General features: G+C 41.7%; 2 protein-coding genes across 7 annotated transcripts in view; both read left to right on the forward strand.

Annotated features, from left to right (window-relative positions):
* LOC106592084 (uncharacterized) overlaps positions 1 to 25,381 on the forward strand; it is a 143,219-nt gene that overhangs the window by 74,162 nt on the left and 43,676 nt on the right. The gene's annotated exons all lie outside the window — the stretch shown is intronic.
* LOC145861140 (uncharacterized) lies at positions 1,493 to 12,067 on the forward strand. 2 transcript variants are annotated; one of them, XM_082962959.1, is made up of 8 exons: positions 1,493 to 1,747; positions 2,024 to 2,290; positions 2,437 to 2,514; positions 2,827 to 2,853; positions 8,946 to 9,014; positions 9,271 to 9,321; positions 9,464 to 9,496; positions 9,612 to 12,067. In XM_082962959.1, exons 1-8 carry the CDS (start codon positions 1,702 to 1,704, stop codon positions 9,707 to 9,709), a joined length of 669 nt encoding a protein of 222 aa, XP_082819085.1. In that variant the 5' UTR covers positions 1,493 to 1,701; the 3' UTR covers positions 9,710 to 12,067. The 2 variants fall into 2 exon arrangements, with proteins under 2 accessions (XP_082819085.1, XP_082819086.1); XM_082962960.1 differs by lacking the exon at positions 8,946 to 9,014.

The following is a 25,381-nucleotide window of genomic DNA, read 5'->3' on the forward strand; positions in this document are numbered from 1 at the left end:
GCAGTCTATATAACACAGCAGTCTATATAACGCAGCAGTCTATATAACACAACAGTCTATATAACGCAGCAGTCTATATAACACAACAGTCTATATAACACAGCAGTCTATATAACAAAACAGTCTATATAACACAGCAGTCTATATAACGCAGCAGTCTATATAACACAACAGTCTATATAACACAACAGTCTATATAACACAACAGTCTATATAACGCAGCAGTCTATATAACACAACAGTCTATATAACATGACAGACAGCAGTCTTTATACCGCAACAGTCTATAATGCACAGCAGTTTATATAACGCACAACAGTCTATATAACGCACAGCAGTCTATAATGCATAACAGTCTATATAACGCACAACAGTCTATATAACACAACAGTCTATATAACGTAGCAGTTTGTGACAAACCATCAGTATAGTAGAAAATGCGATGGAACCCATTTAAATTTGTATTTTTCATTTGGTACATGGGAATTTATCTGCAAAAGTTATTTTTATGTCAAGTGAAAGGGAAAGGGGGATACCTAGTCAGTTGTACAACTGAATTTATTCAACTGAAATGTGTCTTCCGCATTTAACCCAACCCCTCTGAATCAGAGAGGTGCGGAGGGCTATTTACACTACCTCATCATTCACAGACTTATCATCAAAAAGTCAGTTTGATGGAAACATATCTCTGGTGGGAAAATGTGATTATTGTTTTATGCATATTTTAGAGTAATAGCATGAAAATCAGTCGTAAATTGGATGGAAACCTAGCTAGTGATATAATAGTGAACAGGGTGTAGACAAAGACTTTAGTCTATGGTGTTGTCTAGATACATTTCTGTTCCAGTGGTGGTGATGAGGGGAACATACTAGTCAAAGTGTTCAGACTACATAGACCAGATACACCCAGCAAGCAGAATTCTAGACATAAAAAGTAAAGGTTGATGATAATGTCTCTTTCAATGCCAATAGGGTTAGGACTACATATTTATACCCTAACCATAATGTGTTACCCTGGATACATTGATACTCTGATACATGTATGAAATATCTGCTTTTCCAGGTGATCCTTATCATGAAGTGGGAGGTGAGCTGGTGTTGACGCCAGACAAGTCCACAGTGACTGACCCCATCACAAGCATCGTATGGAAGCATGGGAAGAACAAGGTGGCAGAGTGGGACAAGGATTTTGGTGGTCTGGACATCTATGCTGCCTTCAAAAACCGTACAACCCTGGACCAGACTACTGGAGAGCTGAGAATCAGTGGATTGATGAAAACAGACAGTGGAGTTTATTCTGTGGAGTTTAACAGCAAACTGCTTGACAAGACATATACACTATCTGTTATCAGTAAGTGTTTCTGTGTGTTTCTGTGTGTGTATGTGTGTGTATGTGTGTGCGTGCGTGGTCATGTAGAAACAGCAGGTTATGTATTGCAGTGCCTCACAAGCATTTCCCCAAATTATTCCTGTTTCTTTCCTCTATTTACAGAGCCAGTCCCCAAACCCACAATCACTTCTTCCTGTAACACCAACAAAACCTCCTGCACTCTGACCTGTGAAGGTGACACCACTGATGCTGAACCAGTCACCTACAGCTGAAAAGTGGGGGAGGGGGCGTGGCAGGTCACAGGAAAACAGCTGATTGTCTCTAAGAACTACACTGGCAAACCAACCAACAGTTACAAGTACATCTGCAAGATGAAGAACTCTGTTAGTGGGGAAGTCAGTGAGGTGTTTGGTTCAGGTGAGTGGACATACATAAGTGTGTTAGTCTTATGTATTGATATGTTAGTAACACTGCTGGTGTTGTAGGACATTTTGAATGCTGCACTATGTTGAAAACAGACATTGGGGTTTATTATGTGGAGTTCAACAGCAAAGTGCTTTAGAGGACATATATATTATGTTATCAGTAAGTGTTTGTCTGTCTGTCTGTGTGCCTCTATATTAAATAGCAGATTATGCAGTGCCTCACAAGCATTTCTTTCCTGCTTTGTCTTTCTCTCTCCTGGATTTACAGAGCCAGTTCCCAAACCCACAATCACTTATACCTGCAACTCCAACAAAACCTCCTGCATTCTAACCTGTGAAGGCGACACCACTGGTGCTGAACCAGTCACCTACAGCTGGAAAGTGGGGGAGGGGGCCTGGGAGGTCATAGCAAAACAGCTGATTGTCTCTAAGAGTGACACTGGCAAATCAACCAACAGTTACAAGTACATCTGCAAGATGAAGAACTCTGTTAGTGGGGAAGTCAGCGAGCCAGTTGGAGAGGTGTTTGGTTCAGGTGAGTGGACACTCAAGTGTGTTACAGTCTTATGTATTAATATGTCAGTGACACTGCTAGTGTTGTAGTGCAGCATTCAAAATGTCCTATGTTGAATACCTGAAAATCCTGTCAAAGTATCAATACAAAATGTGTTTTCATTTCAGAGCCTTCTGAAGTTGGTGTTGGGGTTGTTGTTGGTGTTGTCGTTACCATTGTAGTGCTTGTTGCCATCGTCATAATAGGTAAGAACAGCACATCTCTAGTAACAGAACACTGTACATGTACATAGTTCTGAAGCACAGATTGACATAACAGCAGCAACAACAGTGAGCTATACCCCCTGAAGGGGATACCTGTTCTACCTGTATTTACAGTAGTGTTCAGATGTGCAGGTACTGTATGCAGGTTCTTTATTGGTGCTCTCAGAAAATATCTGTTCATATTGCAGCTTAAGCATGTAATTGTCGGTGAAGTCATACTCAATAGCTGATAGAATGGTTAATGCAGACTTGTACTTTAAGAAGTTGTAAAATACTTGTGTTTTCATTCCCCAGTTTGGTTGGTGTGGAAGAAAATAACAGGTAGGATGATTCTCTGGCTCTTTCTGGTTCAACTCTTCATACTCAGTGCTTCAGCAAAATGTTAGACAATGTGCATTTCATTTCATTGGAAGGGTCTTAATAATGTATGCACACTCCAACACTCAGGCATAATTTAAAAATGCAGTATTTGTGTTTAGTGAATCCGCCAGATCAGAGGCAGTAGAGATGACAATGCATTATATTGATAGGTGTGTGGATTGGACCATATTGCTGTCATGCCTGAGCATTCTAAATGTAATAAGTACTTGTAGGTGTCATGGAAAATGAATGGAGTAAAAAGTACATTATTTTCTTAAGGAATGTAGTGAAGTAAAAATTGTCATATATAAATAGTAAAGTACAGATACCCCCCTCCCAAATTTAAGGGAAGAATGAAGAAAATAAATAGAAAAAGGGGTGTGTGTGTGAGAGTGTGCGAGTGCTCAGTAGTAATCTCATAACCTTATGCAAACTTAAAGGGAAAATACAGTTGAAGTCAGAAGTTTACATACACCTTAGCCAAATACATTTAAACTCAGTTTTTCACAATTCCTGACATTTAATCCTAGTAAAAATTCCCTGTCTCAGGTCAGTTAGGATCACCACTTTATATTAAGAATGTGAAATGTCAGAATAATAGTAGAGTGATTTTTTTTTCAGCTTTTATTTCTTTCATCACATTCCCAGTGGGTCAGAAGTTTACATACATTCAATTAGTATTTGGTAGCATTGCCTTTAAATTGTTGAACTTGGGTCAAATGTTTCGGGTAGCCTTCTACAAGCTTCCCACAATAAGTTGGGTGAATGTTGGCCCATTCCTCTTGACAGAGCTGGTGTAACTGAGTCAGGTTTGTAGGCGTCCTTGCTCGCACACACTTTTTCAGTTCTGCCCACAAATTTTCTGTAGGATTGAGGAAAGGGCTTTGTGATGGCCACTCCAATACCTTGACTTTGTTGTCTTTAAGCCATTTTACCACAACTTTGGAAGTATGTTTAGGATCATTGTTCATTTGGAAGACCCATTTGCGACCAAGCTTTAGCTTCCTGACTGATGTCTTGATGTTGCTTCAAAATATCCCCATAATTTTCCTCCCTCATGCCATCTATTTTGTGAAGTGCACCAGTCCCTCCTGCAGCAAAGCACCCCCACAACATGATGCTGCCACCCTGTTCTTCGGCTTGCAAGCCTCCCCCTTTTTCCTCCAAACATAACGATGGTCATTATGGCCAAACAGTCATATTTTAGTTTCATCAGACCAGAGGACATTTCTCCAAAAGGTATGATCTTTTTCCCCATGTGCAGTTGCAAACCGTAGTCTGGCTTTTTTATGCCGGTTTAGGAGCAGTTTTGCTGAGCGGCTTTTCAGGTTATGTCGATATAGGACTCGTTTTACTGTGGATATAGATACTTTTCTACCTGTTTCCTCCAGCATCTTCACAAGGTCCTTTGCTGCTGTTCTGGGATTGATTTGCACTTTTCGCACCAAAGTACGTTCATCTCTAGGAGGCAGAACACATCTCCTTCCTCAGCGGTATGAGGGCTGCGTGGTCCCATGGTGTTTATACTTGCGTACTATTGTTTGTACAGATGAATGTGGTACCTTCAGGCGTTTGGAAATTGCTCCCAAAGATGAACCAGACATGGGGAGGTCTACAATTTTTCTTCTGAGGTCTTAGCGGATTTCTTTTGATTTTCCCATGATGTCAAGCAAAGAGGCACTGAGTTTGAAGGTAGGCCTTGAAATACATCCACAGGTACACCTTCAATTGACTCAAATGATGTCAATTAGCCTATCAGAAGCTTCTAAGCCATGACATCATTTTCTGGAATTTTCCAAGCAGTTTAAAGGCACAGTCAACTTAGTGTATGTAAACTTCTGACCCACTGGAATTGTGATACAGTGAAATAATCTGTCTGTAAACAATTGTTGGAAAAATTACTTGTCATGCACAAAGTAATGTCCTAACCGACTTGCCAAAACAATAGTTTGTTAACAACAAATTTGTGGAGTGGTTGAAAAATGAGTTTTAATGACTCCAACATAAGTCAAATCAAATCAAATCAAATTTATTTATATAGCCCTTCGTATATCAGCTGAAATCTCAAAGTGCTGTACATAAACCCAGCCTAAAACCCCAAACAGCAAGCAATGCATGTGAAAGAAGCACGGTGGCTAGGAAAAACTCCCTAGGAAAAACTCCCTAGAAAGGCCAAAAACCTAGGAAGAAACCTAGCGAGGAACCAGGCTATGAGGGGTGGCCAGTCCTCTTCTGGCTGTGCCGGGTGGATATTATAACAGAACATGGTCAAGATGTTAAAATGTTCATAAATGACCAGCATGGTCAAATAATAATAATCATAGTAGTTGTCGAGGGTGCAACAAGCACGTCCGGTGAACAGGTCAGGGTTCCGTAGCCGCAGGCAGAACAGTTGAAACTGGAGCAGCAGCATGGCCAGGTGGACTGGGGACAGCAAGGGGTCATCATGCCAGGTAGTCCCGAGGCATGGTCCTAGGGCTCAGGTCCTCCGAGAGAAAGAAAGAGAGAAAGAGAGAAAGAAAGAATTAGAGAGAGCATATTTAATTCACACAGGACACCGGATAAGACAAGAGAATACTCCAGATGTAACAGACTGACCCTAGCCCCCCGACACATAAACTACTGCAGCATAAATACTGGAGGCTGAGACAGGAGGGATCAGAAGACACTGTGGCCCCATCCGATGATACCCCCGGACAGGGCCAAACAGGCAGGATATAACCCCACCCACTTTGCCAAAGCACAGCCCCGACACCACTAGAGGGATGTCTACAACCACCAACTTACCATCCTGAGACAAGGCCGAGTATAGCCCACAAAAATCTCCGCCATGGCACAACCCAAGGGGCGTGGGGGGGGGGCGAGGGGGCGCCAACCCAGACAGGAAGATCACGTCAGTGACTCAACCCACTCAAGTGACGCACCCCTCCCATGGACGGCATGGAAGAACACCAGTAAGTCAGTGACTCAGCCCCTGTAATAGGGTTAGAGGTAGAGAATCCCAGTGGAAAGAGGGGAACCGGCAAGGCAGAGACAGCAAGGGCGGTTCGTTGCTCCAGCCTTTCCCTTCACCTTCACACTCCTGGGCCAGACTATACTTAATCATAGAAGAGATAAGTCTTCAGTAAAGACTTAAAGGTTGAGACTGAGTCTGCGTCTCTCACATGGGTAGGCAGACCATTCCATAAAAATGGAGCTCTATAGGAGAAAGCCCTACCTCCAGCCATTTGCTTAGAAATTCTAGGGACAATTAGGAGGCCTGCGTCTTGTGACCGTAGCGTACGTGTAGGTATGTACGGCAGGACCAAATCGGAAAGATAGGTAGGAGCAAGCCCATGTAATGCTTTGTAGGTTAGCAGTAAAACCTTGAAATCAGCCCTTGCCTTAACAGGAAGCCAGTGTAGGGAGGCTAGCACTGGAGTAATATGATCAAATGTTTTGGTTCTAGTCAGGATTCTAGCAGCCGTATTTAGCACTAACTGAAGTTTGTTTAGTGCTTTATCCGGGTAGCCGGAAAGTAGAGCATTGCAGTAGTCCAGCCTAGAAGTAACAAAAGCATGGATTAATTTTTCTGCGTCATTTTTGGACAGAAAGTTTCAGATTTTTGCAATGTTACGTAGATGGAAAAAAGCTGTCCTTGAAACAGTCTTGATATGTTCTTCAAAAGAGAGATCAGGGTCCAGAGTAACGCCGAGGGCCTTCACAGTTTTATTTGAGACGACTGTACAACCATCCAGATTAATTGTCAGATTCAACAGAAGATCTCTTTGTTTCTTGGGACCTAGAACAAGCATCTCTGTTTTGTCCGAGTTTAAAAGTAGAAAGTTTGCAGCCATCCACTTCCTTATGTCTGAAACACAGGCTTCTAGCGAGGGCAATTTTGGGGCTTCACCATATTTCATTGAAATGTACAGCTGTGTGTCGTCCGCATAGCAGTGAAATTTAACATTATGTTTTCGAATGACATCTCCAAGAGGTAAAATATATAGTGAAAACAATAGTGGTCCTAAAACGGAACCTTGAGGAACACCGAAATGTACAATTGATTTGTCAGAGGACAAACCATTCACAGAGACAAACTGATATCTTTCCGACAGATAAGATCTAAACCAGGCCAGAACTTGTCCATGTAGACCAATTTGGGTTTCCAATCTCTCCAAAAGAATGTGGTGATCGATGGTATCAAAAGCGGCACTAAGATCTAGGAGCACGAGGACAGATGCAGAGCCTCGGTCTGACGTCATTAAAAGGTCATTTACCACCTTCACAAGTGCAGTCTCAGTGCTATGATGGGGTCTAAAACCAGACTGAAGCGTTTTGTATACATTGTTTGTCTTCAGGAAGGCAGTGAGTTGCTGTGCAACAGCTTTTTCTAAAATTTTTGAGAGGAATGGACGATTCGATATAGGCCGATAGTTTTTTATAATTTCTGGGTCAAGATTCGGCTTTTTCAAGAGAGGCTTTATTACTGCCACTTTTAGTGAGCTTGGTACACATCCGGTGGATAGAGAGCCTTTTATTATGTTCAACATAGGAGGGCCAAGCACAGGAAGCAGCTCTTTCAGTAGTTTAGTTGGAATAGGGTCCAGTATGCAGCTTGAGGGTTTGGAGGCCATGATTATTTTCATCATTGTGTCAAGAGATATAGTACTAAAACACTTTAGTATCTCCCTTGATCCTAGGTCCTGGCAGAGTTGTGCAGACTCAGGACAATGGAGCTTTGTAGGAATACCCAGATTTAAAGAGGAGTCCGTAATTTGCTTTCTAATGATCATGATCTTTTCCTCAAAGAAGTTCATAAATGTATTACTGCTGAAGGGAAGGCCATCCTCCATTTGCGAATGCTGCTTTTTAGTTAGCTTTGCGACAGTATCAAAAAGAAATTTCGGATTGTTCTTATTTTCCTCAATTAAGTTGGAAAAATAGGATGATCGAGCAGCAGTGAGGGCTCTTCGATACTGCACGGTACTGTCTTTCCAAGCTAGTCGGAAGACTTCCAGTTTGGTGTGGCGCCATTTCCGTTCCAATTTTCTGGAAGCTTGCTTCAGAGCTCGTGTATTTTCTGTATACCAGGGAGCTAGTTTCTTATGACAGATGTTTTTAATTTTTAGGGGTGCAACTGCATCTAGGGTATTGCGCAAGGTTAAATTGAGTTCCTCGGGTAGGTGGTTAACTGATTTTTGTCCTCTGACGTCCTTGGGTAGGCAGAGGGAGTCTGGAAGGGCATCAAGGAATCTTTGGGTTGTCTGAGAATTTATAGCACGACTTTTAATGCTCCTTGGTTGGGGTCTGAGCAGATTATTTGTTGCAATTGTAAACGCAATAAAATGGTGGTCCGATAATCCAGGATTATGAGGAAAAACATTAAGATCCACAACATTTATTCCATGGGACAAAACTAGGTCCAGAGTATGACTGTGACAGTGAGTAGGTCCAGAGACATGTTGGACAAAACCCACTGAGTCGATGATGGCTCCGAAAGCCTTTTGGAGTGGGTCTGTGGACTTTTCCATGTGAATGTTAAAGTCACCAAAAATTAGAATATTATCTGCTATGACTACAAGGTCCGATAGGAATTCAGGGAACTCAGTGAGGAACACTGCATATGGCCCAGGAGGCCTGTAAACAGTAGCTATAAAAAGTGATTGAGTAGGCTGCGTAGATTTCATGACTAGAAGCTCAAAAGACGAAAACGTCATAGTTTTTTTTTTATTATTGAAATTTGCTATTGTAGATGTTAGCAACACCTCCGCCTTTGCCGGATGCACGGGGGGTATGGTCACTAGTGTAACCAGGGGGTGAGGCCTCATTTAATACAGTAAATTCATCAGGCTTAAGCCATGTTTCAGTCAGGCCAATCACATCAAGATTATGATCAGTGATTAGTTCATTGACTATAACTGCCTTGGAAGTGAGGGATCTAACATTAAGTAACCCAATTTTGAGATGTGAAGTATCACAATCTCTTTCAATAATGGCAGGAATGGAGGAGGTCTTTATACTAGTGAGATTACTAAAGCGAACACCGCCATTTTTAATTTTGCCCAACCTAGATCGAGGCACAGACACGGTCTCAATGGGGAAAGCTGAGCTGACTACGCTGACTGTGCTAGTGTATAAGTGTATGTAAACTTCCGACTTCAACTCTACATCCTAAATTCAAGGAACCTTTTCTACTCTGTTAGCTGTAAACCAATGTTGAATGACCAATCCTAGGGGAAACACTGCTGTAATTGACAGATTCTTAAAAGTTAAATATAACACTGTATTGGGAAAGGGGGATACCTAGTCAGTTGTACAACTGAATGCATTGAAGTATAGGAGTGTTTCTTTCAAAATGATCTGATTAGAGAAAGTTTGTCCTTCTGTTCTCATTAGCAGCTGAAGCCAGCGGATCCAACAGTCATAAAGATGAGTCAAAGCCTGAGGGTAAGAAGACAGTGGCATTCACCTGGAATTCTGCCACTTAGCATCCTTTTCATTGTCATCTAGAAGTGAACACAACAAATACTTATATGGTATGTGTATGAGGATGCTAAACTCAACCTTTCTCTCGTCTTCTCCTCCTCAGCTAAAGGCAGTGATGTAGTCCAGCCAGAACAAGGCAAGTATTCCAGTTAATTTAAGACTGTATAAAGCAGAAGTAACTTCTTAAAGTAGCATTTGATGCAGTAGGAGAGAGGCTGTAGTTGATGTTTTCCTTCTGTGTGATTCTGCAGAGATTACGGTTCCACTAACGGTCAACCACAAAACAGGGGAAGAGGATGCAGACAAACCTGGAAAAGGGCAGGAGAATGGAGGTTTGTATGAAACTTAAGCAGATAGTTTAGCTGGCAGTTACGGTGAACTCCAACCATATTTGTCTTGATGATTTGATTCCTGTAACTGACTGATTCTTAAATGCTAAACATCAATGGTCACAGACAATTGACTACAGCTCAGCGTTCAACACCATAGTGCCCACAAAGCTTATCACTAAGTTAAGGACGCTGGGACTAAACACCTCCCTCTGCAACTGGACTTCCTGACGGGCCGGCCCCAGGTGGTAAGAGTAGGCAACAACGCATCTGCCACGCTGATCCTCAACACTGGGGCCCCTCAGGGATGTGTACTTAGTCCCCTCCTGTACTCCCTGTTCACCCATGACTGCGTGGCCAAACACGACTCCAACACCATCATTAAGTTTGCTGACGACACAACAGTGGTAGGCCTGATCACCGAACAATGAGACAGCCTATAGTGAGGTCGTCAGAGACCTGGCAGTGTGGTGCCAGGATAACAACCTCTCCCTCAATGAGAGCAAGACCGGTTGCATCACCGCCTGGTATGGCAACTGCTCGGCATCTGACCGAAAGGCGCTACAGAGGGTAGTGCGTACGGGCCAGTACATCACTGAGGCCAAGCTTCCTGCCATCCAGGACCTATACAGTGGGGGGGAAAAGTATTTGATCCCCTGCTGATTTTGTACGTTTTCCCACTGACAAAGAAATGATCAGTCTATAATTTTAATGGTAGGTTTATTTGAACAGTGAGAGACAGAATAACAACAAAAATATCCAGAAAAACGCATGTCAAAAATGTTATAAATTGATTTGCATGTTTATGCATTAATATTTTATTTTGACAAACAGTGTTTGTCTTCATCAAATTACCCTCAGGTGTGTATTTTTATCTGTTTTCACAATAGAATTTTGTCACCTGAATTTTAGGACATTTTTTCTCAAATATATCTACATCAGTCTGTGATGGACCAATTACGGACCATAGTAAGGGGTAAGACTAGTTACCACCAGATTGGAACATAAGAACATTTGTTGGTCAAGACCACTAACCTGGTATATCCCAGGTTTTAGTTCTGTTACTGGTATGTCTCATGTAATTCTGTTACAGAAGATGTTATGAATTAAGACCAGCTCCCATGAATTTATTTTGGGACTGGACCAAGACTGTTCTAAAATGGAGTCTTAGCACATGCAAAAACCTGTACTTGTGTTGACTGAATGCTTATGTTGTCCATGTACACATCTGAACACCAATTCTGTTTCAGCACTTTGTCTTAAGAATGTATTTTTTTCCAAACTTGATTGGTGAAAGCAATACAGAGGAAGGTCCATATAGGGCTGGGCTGGGCTGAACCATCACCAACATACATATCCCTATCTGAACCCTTTCAGATCTGTGAAAACTGACTTGGGGAATGGGACTAGTTGACACTAGACTTACAGAGCAGTCTCATTGCATGTACTGTAATTCTTTTTAAAAATGTATTTAAAATATTGAAGCTTTGTTTAACTAGGCAAGTCAGTTAAGAACAAATTCTTATTTACAATGATGGCCAAGGAACAGTGGGTTAACTGCCTTTGTTCAGGTGCAGAACAACAGATTTTCCCCTTGTCAGCTCTGGGATTTGATGTAGCAACCTTTCAGTTACTGGCCCAACGCTCTAACCACTAGGCTACTTCTCAGCCAGGTTCGCTTAACGGATCACACCACAGGACTGACGATTCCTAAATCAAGTGTCAACTCCTTCCTTCTTAGACATGTTCTGTCTCAGGTAATTCTGTTACAGAAGATGTTATGATTTAAGACCAGCTCACATTGCTTTATTTTGGGACTGGACTGGCACATATAAAAACATATTAATGTACAATCATTGTATGTATCCCTTTTTAAACTCCAGACCTCACACTGTAGTGATGTGTTGATGACTGAATGCATGTGTTGTCCATGTACACACATCTGAACACCAATTCTGTTTCAGCACTTTGTCTTAAGAATGTATTTTTTTTTTTCAAACTTGATTGGTGAAAGCAGTACAGAGGAAGGTCCATATAGGGCTGGGTTGAACCATCACCAACATATATATCTGTGAATACTGAGCTGGGGAAAGGGACTAGTTGACACTAGACTTAGATCATTCTCGTTGCATGCACTGCATGACTTCTCAGCCACGTTCGCCAAACGGATCACACCACAGGACTGACGATTCCTAAATCAAGTGTCAAATCTTTCCTTCTGAGACATGCTGCTATGCAAAACAAATGCACTTGAAAGCGCAGTGTGTTAAATATATTTTATCTGCAATGGTTGAATTCCAGCCTGTATATGCTGACATTCCTTTGTTAATTTGAGGTGTTTGATATTTATATTTTTTCAATAAAGGACTTGAGTTCTATATTGGATTTTATTATTATGACCTCAGTGATCAGGTCGATTTTCTTTTCAAACCTGATTGGTGAAAGCAATATACCCTGCCGTGCCATTGCCACAAGGAGGCGCCACAGAGTTATACACGACTTGGCAAGGACTTTGGGAGAAGGATGGAGAACCTAGGCGCTACATTGTAACAATTAAGAAATGTGTGTAGTCTGTAATCTAGGCTGCATTGAAATAATGTACATTTTAGCCAACAAATTCTTAGCCACACAACAGTCCAGTTTCATTATCAAGAAGTTATCTAGTAGCAAGCTGAATTTCACCTCATAGGCTACGAAAAGGGAGCTTTCGCAGAAATATAACCATGTAATATAGACTAGGCTACTGCAATAGCAGCGCTTAGCAGAGTTTGACAAATGATCAATGCGACTTCAAAGAATGTCGATCACACTTCTGTCTTACTGGTGGAAGCAATACTCTGCGCCATTAAAATCAAATCAAATTTATTCATATAGCCCTTCGTACATCAGCTGATATCTCAAAGTGCTGTACAGAAACCCAGCCTAAAACCCCAAACAGCAAGCAATGCATGTGAAAGAAGTACGTTTTGCTTCTTATGGATTATCCATAGGGAAGACCAAACCTGCTGTAATTAGAAATAAATAAAAAAATATATAAATTCCCACAAATAGATCAACCCAGGGGCGAAAATCTGATATCAACTTTGGGGGGGGGACAATTACATGAAATTTTCTCAATAGCAATTCCTGAGGGGGACACCAAAAGTAGTGCTGTAACACATAGCCTACATTGTAATATGGTAAATGTATATTGAGGAACCAAAGAAACCGGTAACCAAAACTACACAACTAATCACAACAGCAATACCATTGCCTTTAACAAATCTTAGTTCAGTCACCAGTTTAAGTTGAGAGTGGGGGTATCCATGGCATTTTCCAATTATGTTCCTATTTTACAAGTAAAAAAAATGGAGAACCTTTCATAATGTTGCCAAACAAAGACTCAACAAACTTAACTGAGACTCCCTGTCTCTGCCAGTCTGTCCCTGCATATCTGTCCCCAACTCTGCTGTCTGTGTGCCATCTGTTGCCTGCTCTGCCTAATGACATCATTGTGAAACATTTCCATTAGAATTTCATTTCTTTCTTATGAACATTTTATCAACTAGTCTTTGAGATATTAGGCTACTAGGGTTCTTACTTTGCGTTTTGGTGTACTGAAAAATACTCTGATGTCCGTCTTTTATTTTTCTGCCATTTTTCTACCTGGCTGGCTGGCTACACAGACACACAGTGTGTAGGTTATTTACAGTAGGAGATGGGCTTCTATCATCTTATCTTGTATCATTCTATTTGGGCTTCGATCTAAAAGGTAGCTAGCAAATGTGAAACGGATTAAAATGACAAGAGTTGACAGCTGTATGAGTTCACCATTTACATAACATATGCTGCAACCTTTTGTAATTTTAATAGTTTGTTTCATATTGGCTGGCTTTCAACAATAGCTGAATTTGCAAAGCAAGCGAGCACCAATTCAGTTTCAGTGGTGTTTGCTATAATCTTTGCTACCCGGGTTAAATAAAATAAATAAATAAAAGTTCCCTTGCGACAATTTAGCTTTTGCAACGAGACCATTAAATATATTTAAGACAATGGTAGAAGAGAGTGTAGTTCTGTTCAGTTTGGATTTCAGTTTATCGCTAACCTTATCACAGGGACTTTGAAGCACTAACTTACATCATCTGCATGCTGATCTCTGAATAAATTGACGATAGCAAAGATTCCATCTTTGACGAGGCCACATAAATGGAATAGGTACTAGCTAGCTTAATAGTTCATATTTGCGCGCTAGCTCTGCATATTCAGCTAGTGTGTGTGCGCGATTGACTGGATTAACCTCACGTCAGTTACGTTCATTGAGTGCCTTTCAGACAGTGGCTACGACCCCTCTGTTACCTTGCCATTGGATCAAACCATTGTGAGGAAAAGAGTGGGGGGGTCGCAATCTTTTGAAACTTAAAAACGCGCTATTAAGTGTCTATAATCAGCACAATTGCTTTCATTGCGTATTATTAATATTATTTAAATTACATAGTTATGTTTCAGTGATATATTGGGGGGGACAAATCATATTTTTCCCAGGATGGGGGGGGGGTCGTGTCCCCCCCGTCCCCCCCGGGATTTCCGCCCCTGGATCAACCATGAATGAATGCACGTATAATTGGGTGAATTAATGCACACATAGCTAATTTAAATAATTAATCCCACTCATTGATATTTTTTTCTGTATTTATTCCTCCAATTTGATAATTAGGGGTGTCAAGCGAACATATGTGGGTATTATCTAACACACCATTGGTTGGTCAATGCCACGACATGTTGCTAGATTGCATTTGCCTGCGTTCAGTATGACAGAGGTGTTTAAAGGCCATGTTTAACATTAGCACAGCAATCTACCAATATATGTCACTTTTTGGGGGAAAGTTGGAAATAAAATATTTTATATGCTGCTTTGCCCCACACGCACCATAAAATTACACAAAAAGAACAAATGGAACATTGTCCTTGCTTGACATAGAAACAGGTGAACAGTTTCTTGAACACTTGACTGCCTGCACCATTTTGAATTTTAAAACGGAATGCAAAATTCATATAGAAGGATTTCAGTAGCCCCTGTGACGTGTCTGGATTACCCCTTGGTCTGTGGTGGTATTTTGCCAGCCAGGAAAGGTAGAGGAGCACAGAGAATCACTCCGTTTTAAACAGAAGCTTCTGGCAGTTTCTGAAGCCAATGTGGAATGTTTAATTAATTTTCTTCCTATGAATTTGTCTCTAGCGTTTGAATGGTTTTGGTTATAAGCTATTATGACCCCATACCTGAAAGCTTAGACTCTCTGGAACATGGACCTTCAACATTCCACATTGGCTTCATAAACCACCAGAAGCTTCTGTTTACCACAGAAAGTGTTTTATTCTGTCATCCTCTACTTTTCCTGGCTGGCAAAGTACCAGGATGTTGTCTCTGGTTTTTAATCTGAATTTAGAGAACTGAATTTGAATGCATCTGAGAAGTTTAATATATGAAACTTTGATCAACTTGAAATAATAGTTTGTAAACTTGATGCAGAAACAATAAATTAAATATCTACCATACTGAAACTGAATATATAAATATTCAATTTAAATATTCAATTAAATAGAAATATAATTTTACAACTAAATTAATATTCATTTCAGTTTCAAATCATGAAATACAAGTTCAAATGATGAAATCTATGATAAGTCAATCGGCGCATTACAAACAAAAATTCTAAATTATGAAATTAGTTCCTTATTTTTATTCCTCTGGCGCTGTAGGCCAAATGTGTACCCGACGTGTTCCCATTTTGAACCATTTCATTTGTACGAAGGTACAAACTCTGTCTTCCTGGGGGGGGGGGGGGGGGGGGGGGGCACTTTCTACTCAACAGTTAAGGCATGAAATGGGTCATTTTAATAACTAATATTTCAGTTTCTCTGGTCATATAGGAGTAACAACATGAATTTGTGCAGAAATATTATGGTGCGACTCGAGTTTCGCCATCAACTGGAAGATGGTGTCCATTTTGGTCAGTGTCAACTGATGTTATGGGTGTAAAATGGCACGTTGATGCTGTCTGTTGGTAAATGTTAATTATTGCAACACCAGTGTTTTTTCAATCAGTGTGCTTGATATACCCAGGATGTATTGCAATGTGCTGAACAAGAGTGGTTATTCGCATCAATGACTGTCTCGTCATTTAACATCCAAACAGCGGAGGAAAGAGAGAGTGGAGGGACTTTGAAAGGTGGACCCGGATCAGGCTGCTTCCCTCTACCTCCGCTGAGACTGATCAGCTGCAGGCTCCATTTTTTTTATTTCACCTTTATTTAACCAGGTAGGCCAGTTGAGAACAAGTTCTTATTTACAACTGTGACCTGGCCAAGATAAAACAAAGCTGTGCGACAAAAACAACAACACAGAGTTACACATAAACAAACGTACAGTCAATAAACACAATAGAAAAAACTATGTACAGTGTGTGCAAATGTAGAAGAGTAGGGAGGTAAGGCAATAAATTGGCTACAGAGGCGAAATAATTACAATTTAGCATTAACACTGAAGTGAGATGTGAAGATGATGATGTGCAAGTAAAGATACTGGGGTGCAAAAGAGCAAGAGGAAAAATAACAATATGGGGATGAGGTAGTTGGGTGTGCTATTTACAGATTGGCTGTGTACAGGTACAGTGATCGGTAAGCTGTTCTGACAGCTGATGCTTAAAGTTAGAGAGGGAGATAAGTCTCCAGCTTCAGTGATTTTGGCAGCAGAGAACTGGAAGGAAAGGTGGCCAAAGGAAGTGTTGGCTTTGGGGATGACCAGTGAAATCAGCCCAGTAAAATAAAAAAGCTAATTTAAATGTATGCTCACTCAGCCGTGCCTCAAGTAATACAACAACTGATCTTTTACCGGTGTGATCATGTAGCCTACCTCAAATGTTGAAATATAATTGTAAAAGATTGTCTGAGAAGAACAACAATGCATTGGCAGGGGAGTTCAAGCAGAGCCAATATGCGGTGATAATGTTTTGGCGTTATAGCGGGGTTGGTTGTTTAGCAACAAATCAACACATCCACAAGTATGAGGCAAACAGATTGGATTGGCTTAGATTGCTGACAACATGTAAGCTTTATTTAGTCTCCAATGATTATAGAAAACATAAATATATTTTCACAATGAGCACTTGTTTTCTCTCAAATACATCTTTACAGTTCTTGGTTAGCTAGCTAGTGAATTTTAGCCATATTAGCGTAGACATGAGTCAAAACACCTCTAAAACAAGACATGTTATGAAGAACAAGATGAAACGAGCTGAAACGAGCCACTTATGATTCCCCACATGGCAGTTTCTTGTCATTCTTGCTAGCAATCTGGCCATATAGTAGAGGGGAAATGAAGGTTTTTGGTTTTTGTTGTTGTTGCTCTGCGTGCTTTTCATACTCCCACGTAGTTAACAATCAACTTTGGCAATCAAAATGTAATATATTATTTTTCCATGACAATTTGTGTCAATCAATCTTTTGGAAAAAATCTATCGTTTGTATGATTATATTGACATAATAATGTTGTACCACAACACAGTGCATTTAACCTGCAGGCAAATATAATTTTGTGCAGTTGTACATCCCCCTGTTTTATATTAATTGTAATATGTATGTGCTGTGTATACTGTATTGTGTGTGTGATGTATTAATGTATGTAATAAATATTTTATCTTGAAAAATTTAAAAATATTCTGTGTAAAACAATGTAGCGGGCAATTTTTGTGATGAAATAAACAAGTACTGCTACAGGCAGGAGGTTAGATGCACCACCTACCATATGGCACAGGAAGTTGCCAAACAACTGCACTGTATGGTATGGACTCATCTGAGTTCATGAGTAAAATTAATCATAATTACTTTGTCAAACATATGTTTAGCCTTTGATAGATATTTTCTTGATTTGAAGTCGTTAGCTAGGTTATTTTACCTTTGTCATAGGCTAAAGATGGCGCCGAAAAAGAGGGCTGCTTCGCTTCCAGCTCTTAGGAAACTTTGCCGTATTTTTATTTTTTTTATGTATTATTTCTTACATTGTTAGTCCAGAATTGTTTTTGTGTTATTACATACAGCCGGGAAGAACTACTGGATATCAGAGCGGCGGTAACTCACCAGCACTACCAGCATCATACCAGGAATATGACTTTCCCGAAACGGATCCTTTGTTCGTACCCCCCAGGGCAATTGAACTGATTCCAGAAGCCGACCCAAAACAACGCCGGCGAAGGAGAGGTACTCAGAGTGGTGTTCTAGTCCGACCTAGGAGGTGCGCACACCACCCACCACTTCCGAGTATATTACTCGCTATTGTTCAGTCTTTGGATAATAAAGTTGACGAGCTCAGAGCGAGAGTATCTTTCCAGAGAGACATCAGGGATTGTAACATACTCTTTTTCACTGAAACATGGCTCTCTTGGGATATACTGTCTAAGTCGATCCAGCCAGACGGGTTCTCAGTACATCACGCAAACAGGAATAAATATCTCTCCGGGAAGAAAAAGGGAAGGGGTGTGTTATTCATGAACAACGACTCATGGTGTAACTGTGATAACACACAGAAACTCAAGACCTTTTGTTCACCCGACCTACAATACCTCACCATCAAATGCCGACCATATTCTCTCCCAAGATAATTTTCTTCGGTTATAGTCAGGGCCGTGTATATTCCCCCTCAAGCCAATACCACGACGGCCCTCAAAGAACTTCACTGGACTTTTTGCAAACTGGAAACCACATATCCTGAGGCTGCATTTATTATAGCTGCGGATTTTAACAAAGCAAATTTGAGGAAAAGGATGCTGAAATTCTACCAACACATTAACTGTAGTACTCGCGTTGCTAAGACACAACCACTGTTACTCCAACTTCCGGGAGACCTTCAAGACCCTCCCCTACCCTCCTTTCAGCAAATCTGACCACGACTCTATTTTGCTCCTCCCTTCCTATAGGCAGATCTCAAACAGGAAGTACCCATGCTAAGGACTATTCAACGCTGGTCTGACCAATCGGAATCCACACTTTAAGATTGTTCTGATCACGCAGACTGGGATATGCTCCGGGTAGCTTCAGAGAATAATATAGACCTATACACTGATACAGTGACTGACTTGTACCCACTGTGACTATTAAAACATACCCTAACCAGAAATCGTGGATAGATGGCAGCATTCAAGCAAAACTGAAAGCGAGAACCACCGCATTTGACCATAACAAGGTGACTGGGAATATGGCAGAATACAAACAATGCAACTATTCCCTTTGGAAAGGCAATCAAACAGGCAAAACATCAGTATAGAGACAAAGTGGAGTAGCAATTCAATGGCTCAGACACGAGATGTATGTGGCAGGGTCTACAGACAATCGTGGACTACAAAAAGAAAACCAGCCACGTTGTGGACACCAATGTCTTGCTACCGGATAAGCTAAACACCTTCTTCGCTCTCTTTGAAGGTAACACAGTGCCACCAACGCAGCCTGCTACCAAGGTCTGTGGGCTCTCCTGAGTAAGACATTTAAGCGTGTTAACCCTCGCAAGGCGGCGGGCCCAGACAGCAAACCTAGCCGCGTCCTCAAAACATGCGCAGACCAGCTGGCTGGTGTGTTTACGGACATATTCAATCTCTACCTATCCCAGTCTGCTGTCCGTACATGCTTCAGGATGGCCACCATTGTTCCTGTACCCAAGAAAGCACAGTTACCTGAACTAAATGACTATCGCCCAGTAGCACTTACTTCTGTCATCATGAAGTGCTTTGAGAGACTAGTCAAGGATCATATCACCTCCACTTTACCTGTCACCCTAGACCCACTTCAATTTGCTTATCGCCACAATAGATCCACAGACGATGCAATCACCATCACACTGCACACTGCCCTATCCCATCTGGACAAAAGGAATAACTATGTAAGAATGCTGTTCATTGACTATATCTCAGCATTCAACACCATAGTACCCTCCAAGCTCATCATTAAGCTTGAGGCCCTGGTTCTGAACCCCGTCCTGTGCAACTGGGTCCTGGACTTCCTGACGGGCTGCCCCCAGGTGGTGATGGTAGGAAACAACCCCTGCACTTGGCTGATCCTCAATATGGGGCCCCACAAGGGTGCGTGCTCAGCCCCTCTGTACTCCCTGTTCACCCATGACTGTGTGGCCATGCACGCCTCCAACTCAATCCTCAAGTTTGCAGATGACACAACAGTAGTGGGCTTGATTACCAACAATGACGAGACTGCCTACAGAGAGGAGGTGAGGGCTCTGGGAGTGTAGTGCCAGGAAAATTAAATCTCACTCAGTGTCAACAAAACAAAGGAGATGATCGTGGACTTCAGGAAACAGCAGAGGGAGCACCGCCCTATCTACATCGACAGGACCGCTGTGGAGAAGGTGGAAAGCTTCAAGTTCCTCAGCGTACACATCCCTGACAAACTGAAATGGTCCACCCACACAGACAGTGTGGTGAAGAAGGTGCAACAGCGCCTCTTCAACCTCAGGAGGCTGAAGAAATTTGGCTTGGCACCTAAAACCCTCACAAGCTTTTAGAGATGCACAATTGAGAGTTTCCTGGCAGGCTTATCACCACTCGGTACGGCAACTGCACCGCCCGCCACTGCAGGTCTCTCCAGAGGGTGGTGCGGTCTGCCCATCGTATCATCGGGGGCAAACTACCTGCCCTCCAGGACACCTACAGCACCTGATGTCACAGGACAGCCAAAAAGATCATCAAGGACCTCAACCACCCGAGCCACTGCCTGTTCACCCCGCTATCATCCAGAAGACGAGGTCAGTACAGGTGCATCAAAAACAGCTTCTATCTCAAGGCCATCAGACTGCTAAATTGCCATCGCTAGCACATAGAGGATGCTGCCTATATTCATAGACTTGTAACCACTGGCCACTTTAATAAATGGAACACTAGTCACTTTAATAATGTTTACATATCTTGCATTACTCATCTAATATGTATATACTGTATTCTATACTATTCTACTCTATCTTAGTGTATGCCGCTCTGACATTGCTCATCCATTAATTTATATATTCTAATTTCGTTCCTTTTCTTAGATTTGTGTGTATTAGTATAAGTTGTGAAATTGTTAGATATTACTTGTTAGATATTACTGCACTGTTGGAGCTAGAAACACAAGCATTTCGTTACACCCGCAATAACATCTGCTAAACACGTGACCAATAAAATTTGATTTGATTTTAAATCCAACATATTGTTTGCAATCGAGTGGCTCAACAGGCAAGTTTAAGTTTTACTTTCACTTTTACATCATGTCATGTCTGCTAGGTAGGCAGGCTAAAGACATAGCCACAATGAGTCAACATACTACACGACTGTTTTGTTGTCTGTAGCTGCAAACAAACCAGCAAAATGACTTCTAAGAACAGGATCACTTTTGAGCGTCTTTTTCACGGAAACGGGGGATGGCTTTAGCATAAGAAATCGGGGGTTTCCAGGGTTGGGTAGGTTACATGTATTCAGTTACTCCCCAACCCTTGGGGTTTCCACTTCTGCTTCCCAATGATGACATATTATAGGCCTATTCTATTGGCAAGGAGAGATATTTTAACAGCTGGAATTGTACATGGTAACCCTCACTTATCCCCTTTATTTTGGCATCAGTTTAATTTAAGGGCTATACATAAACCACACATAAAATAATTCCCACATACATGTAAACTGACAACTGTTATTATGGTCAATATGTACCGTTGAAGTCGGAAGTTTACATTTAAACTCAGTTTTTCACAATTCATGACATTTAATCTTAGTAAAAATTCCCTGTCTTAGGTCAGTTAGGATCACCACTTTATTTTGAGAATTTGAAATGTCAATAATAGTAGAGAATGATTTATTTCAGCTTTTATTTCTTTCATCACATTCCCAGTGGGTCAGAAGTTTACATACACTCAATTAGTATTTGGTAGCATTGCCTTTAAATTGTTGAACTTTGGGTCAAACATTTTGGGTAGCCTTTCACAAGTTACCCACAATAAGTTGGGTGAATTTTGGCCCATTCCTCCTGACATAGCTAGTGTAACCGAGTCAGGTTTGTAGGCCTCCTTGCTCGCACACGCTTTTTCAGTTCTGCCCACAAGTTTTCTATAGGATTGAGGAAAGGGCTTTGTGATACCCACTCCAATACCTTGACTTTGTTGTCCTTAAGCCATTTTGCCACAACTTTACGAAGTATGTTTAGGGTCATTGTCCATTTGGAAGACCCATTTGCGACCAAACTTTAACTTCCTGACTGATGTCTTGAGATGTTGCGTCAATATATCCACATAATTTCCCTCCCTCATGATGCCATCATTTTGTAAAGTGCACCAGTCCCTCCTGCAGCAAAGCACCCCCACAACATGATGCTGCCACCCCCGTGCTTCACGGTTGGGATGGTGTTCTTTGGCTTGCAAGCCTCCAACTTTTTCCTCCAAACATAACAATGGTCATTATGTCCAAACAGTTCTATTTTTGTTTCATCAAACCAGAGGACATTTCTCCAAAAAGTAGGATCTTTGTCCCCATGTCCAGCCGTAGTCTGGCTTTTTTATGGCGGTTATGGAGCAGTGGCTTCTTCCTTGCTGAGCGGCTATGGAGGAAACAGGTTATGTCGATATAGGACTCGTTTTACTGTGGATATAGATAATTTTGTACCTGTTTCCTCCAGCACCTTCACAAGGTCCTTTGCTGCTGTTCTGGGATTGATTTGCACTTTTCACACCAAAGTACGTTCATCTCTAGGAGACAGAACGCATCTCCTTCCTGAGCGGTATGATGGCTGCGTGGTCCTATGGTGTTTATACTTGCATACTATTGTTTGTACAGATGAACGTGGTACCTTCAGGCATTTGGAAATTGCTCCCAAGGATGAACCAGACTTGTGGAGGTCTATAATTTTTTCGGAGGTCTTGGCTGATTTCTTTTGATTTTCTCATGATGTCAAGCAAAGAGGCACTGAGTTTGAAGGTAGGCCATGAAATACATCCACAGGTACACCTCCAATTGCCTCAAATGATGTCAATTAGCCTATCAGAAGCTCTTAAAGCCATGACATCATTTTCTGGAATTATCCAAGCTGTTAAAAGGCACAGTCAACTGGTGTATGTAATCTTCTGACCCACTGGAATTGTGATACAGTGAATTATTAGTGAAATAATCTGTAAACAATTGTTGGAAAAATTATTTGCGTCATGCACAAAGTAGATGTCCTAACCGACTTGCCAAAACTATAGTTTGTTAACAAGACATTTGTGGAGTGGTTGAAAAACGAGTTTTAATGACTCCAACCTAAGTGTATGCAAACTTCCGACTTCAACTGTATCACGTTCAATGTCAATAGGGCTATGTAGGCCCATTTAGAGTGTTAACTAGTTCACTTTCACATATATGATGCCTGGTGTTCCAGATGAACAGCTCTACAGAAAAGTGGGAGAGTTTCTTGTGTTGACTCCGGACAAGTCCACTATACCTGACCCCATCACATGCATCCTATGGAAGCATGGCTTGAACAAGGCGGCAGAGTGGGACAAGGATTTTGGGCTGTACACCTATGGTGGCTTTGAAAGCGGCACAACCCTGGACCAGGCTACTGGAGAGCTGAGAATCAGTGGATTGATGAAAACAGTTCAACAGCATATGTGTACGGTATGTGTGTGTGTGCATGTTGGTTCCTTTGCTGGCAGTATTGCTGTGTGTGTGTGTGTGTGTGTGTGTGTGTGTGTGTGTGTGTGTGTGTGTGTGTGTGTGTGTGTGTGTGTGTGTGTGTGTGTGTGTGTGTGTGCTTCACAATACTTTTTCACAGCTTTGTCTCTCCTGGATTTACAATGACTTCTTTCTGTAACTCCAACAAAACCTGTTTTTAAACACAGCCTAATAGAGATTAAAAGAGAGAGAGAAACAGAGAACACAAACAGATTGTAAAGAATGAGAAAGAGTGAAAGAAAGACAGAACACAAACAGATTGTAAAGAAAGAGCGAGAGAAAGAGTGTGTGAGTGTGTACAATGTGTGTGTGTGTACAGTGTGTACAGTGTGTGTGTGTGTGTGTACAGTGAGTGTGTGTGTGTGTACAGTGAGTGTGTGTGTGTGTGTGTACAGTGAGTGTGCACCACCACGTGTTCTCTGCTATGTGACATACTCCTCCATTTCCATCCACAGATCCAGTATCACAACCTGACGTCACCTGTGAATTGAACGGCACCGTGGCAACTGTTCACTGCAGTGCTAAGGGTCCGCTGGTGGTGTACTGCTGGTCTTGGTCTGACCACCAGGAGGAGATGTGGAGCCAGGAGCAGACTAGACAGCAATACAACATCACATCCCCAGAGTCAGACAGCTACACCTGTGAGGCCAGGAACCCAGTCAGTGAGAAGACACAGACCTACAACAGCATCGACTGAAAGGCCACAGCTAAACAAGAGATAGTATAAGCAGATATGGGCGACATCAACAACATCTGTTTTTGTCTGTCTGACCATCTCCAAATGTTTCTGTATTTGCATGTTTCCATAGTCCCCCTAATAGCTGGTGCTGTGATTGGTGTCTTGGCTTCTGATCTATTGGCTATTCACCCATGTGTAGTGGCCTGTCTCATCTGCTGGAAGTGTTCCAAAGGTAAGCCCATGTCTTTACTGTAAATATTACCATAAATGTTTCATTATTTGAGTCTCCTCCTTGAAGTTTGATGGAAATGTATTTTTCATATCAACAATTGTTTCTCTAGCTATCTCAGGATCAAAGAATGATTCCAGGTCAACAAAATATTCAGATTTTGAAAGTAAGAAAGTGAAAGTGTTTTTCTGAAATAGACTTTAATATGCTCCAACATCCCTGGTTCTCTAGGTATGATATGTTGAATGATATCCAGAGCAGGACAAAGAACTGCATGCTGATTGGCTGAAAGCCATGCTATATCAGACCGTATACCACGGGTATGAAAAAACATTTATTTTTACTGCTTTAATTACGTTGGTAACCAGTTTATAATAGAAATAAGTCACCTCGGGGTTTGCGTTGCGTCGTTCATAAGAACAGCCCTTAGTCATGGTATACTAGCCATATACCACACCTCCTTGGGCCTTATGTCATTCTACCCCTGAGCAAGGTAGTTTACCCACTGTTCTCCGGGCGCCGAACACGTGGATGTCGATTAATTGCGGAAGACACATTTCAGTTGAATGTATTCAGTTGTACAACTGACTAGGTATCCCCCTTTCCCCTTTCCCCTTTATTGTTAAGTATAACCAGATTACCCACACCAGCAAGGCTGTGATATCCAGAGAGAGTGAGGAAGAGAAGCAGCCATTACTAGATGAGGCAGGATCTACTGATAACACAGGTGATGTTGTGAGTAATAGCCTGCTCAAACGAAATGACCAGAATCAGGGCCGGAATTCCAATGCCTTCCAGCCTAGATCTCAGGTGAGGACACTGACTAAGGTATCTGGAAACGGAGAGGGAGAAAGAGAGAGGGAAGTGAAGGAAGAGAGTAAGGGAGGGGAGAAGGCTATGTCACGGACTCATCTGACCCCCTCCAAAGCCCAGAGATGGATACCAGTGATGGATACCAGAGATGGATACCAGAGATGGATACCAGAGATGGATACCAGAGATGGATACAGCCTGAACCACAATCAGGATACACTGTGGGGGAGGGACAGAGGATTATGGGAATGGATCTGACCAG

The sequence above is a fragment of the Salmo salar genome, chromosome 16, assembly GCF_965601325.2.
Source record: "Salmo salar chromosome 16, fSalSal1, whole genome shotgun sequence".
Lineage (NCBI taxonomy): Eukaryota > Metazoa > Chordata > Actinopteri > Salmoniformes > Salmonidae > Salmo > Salmo salar.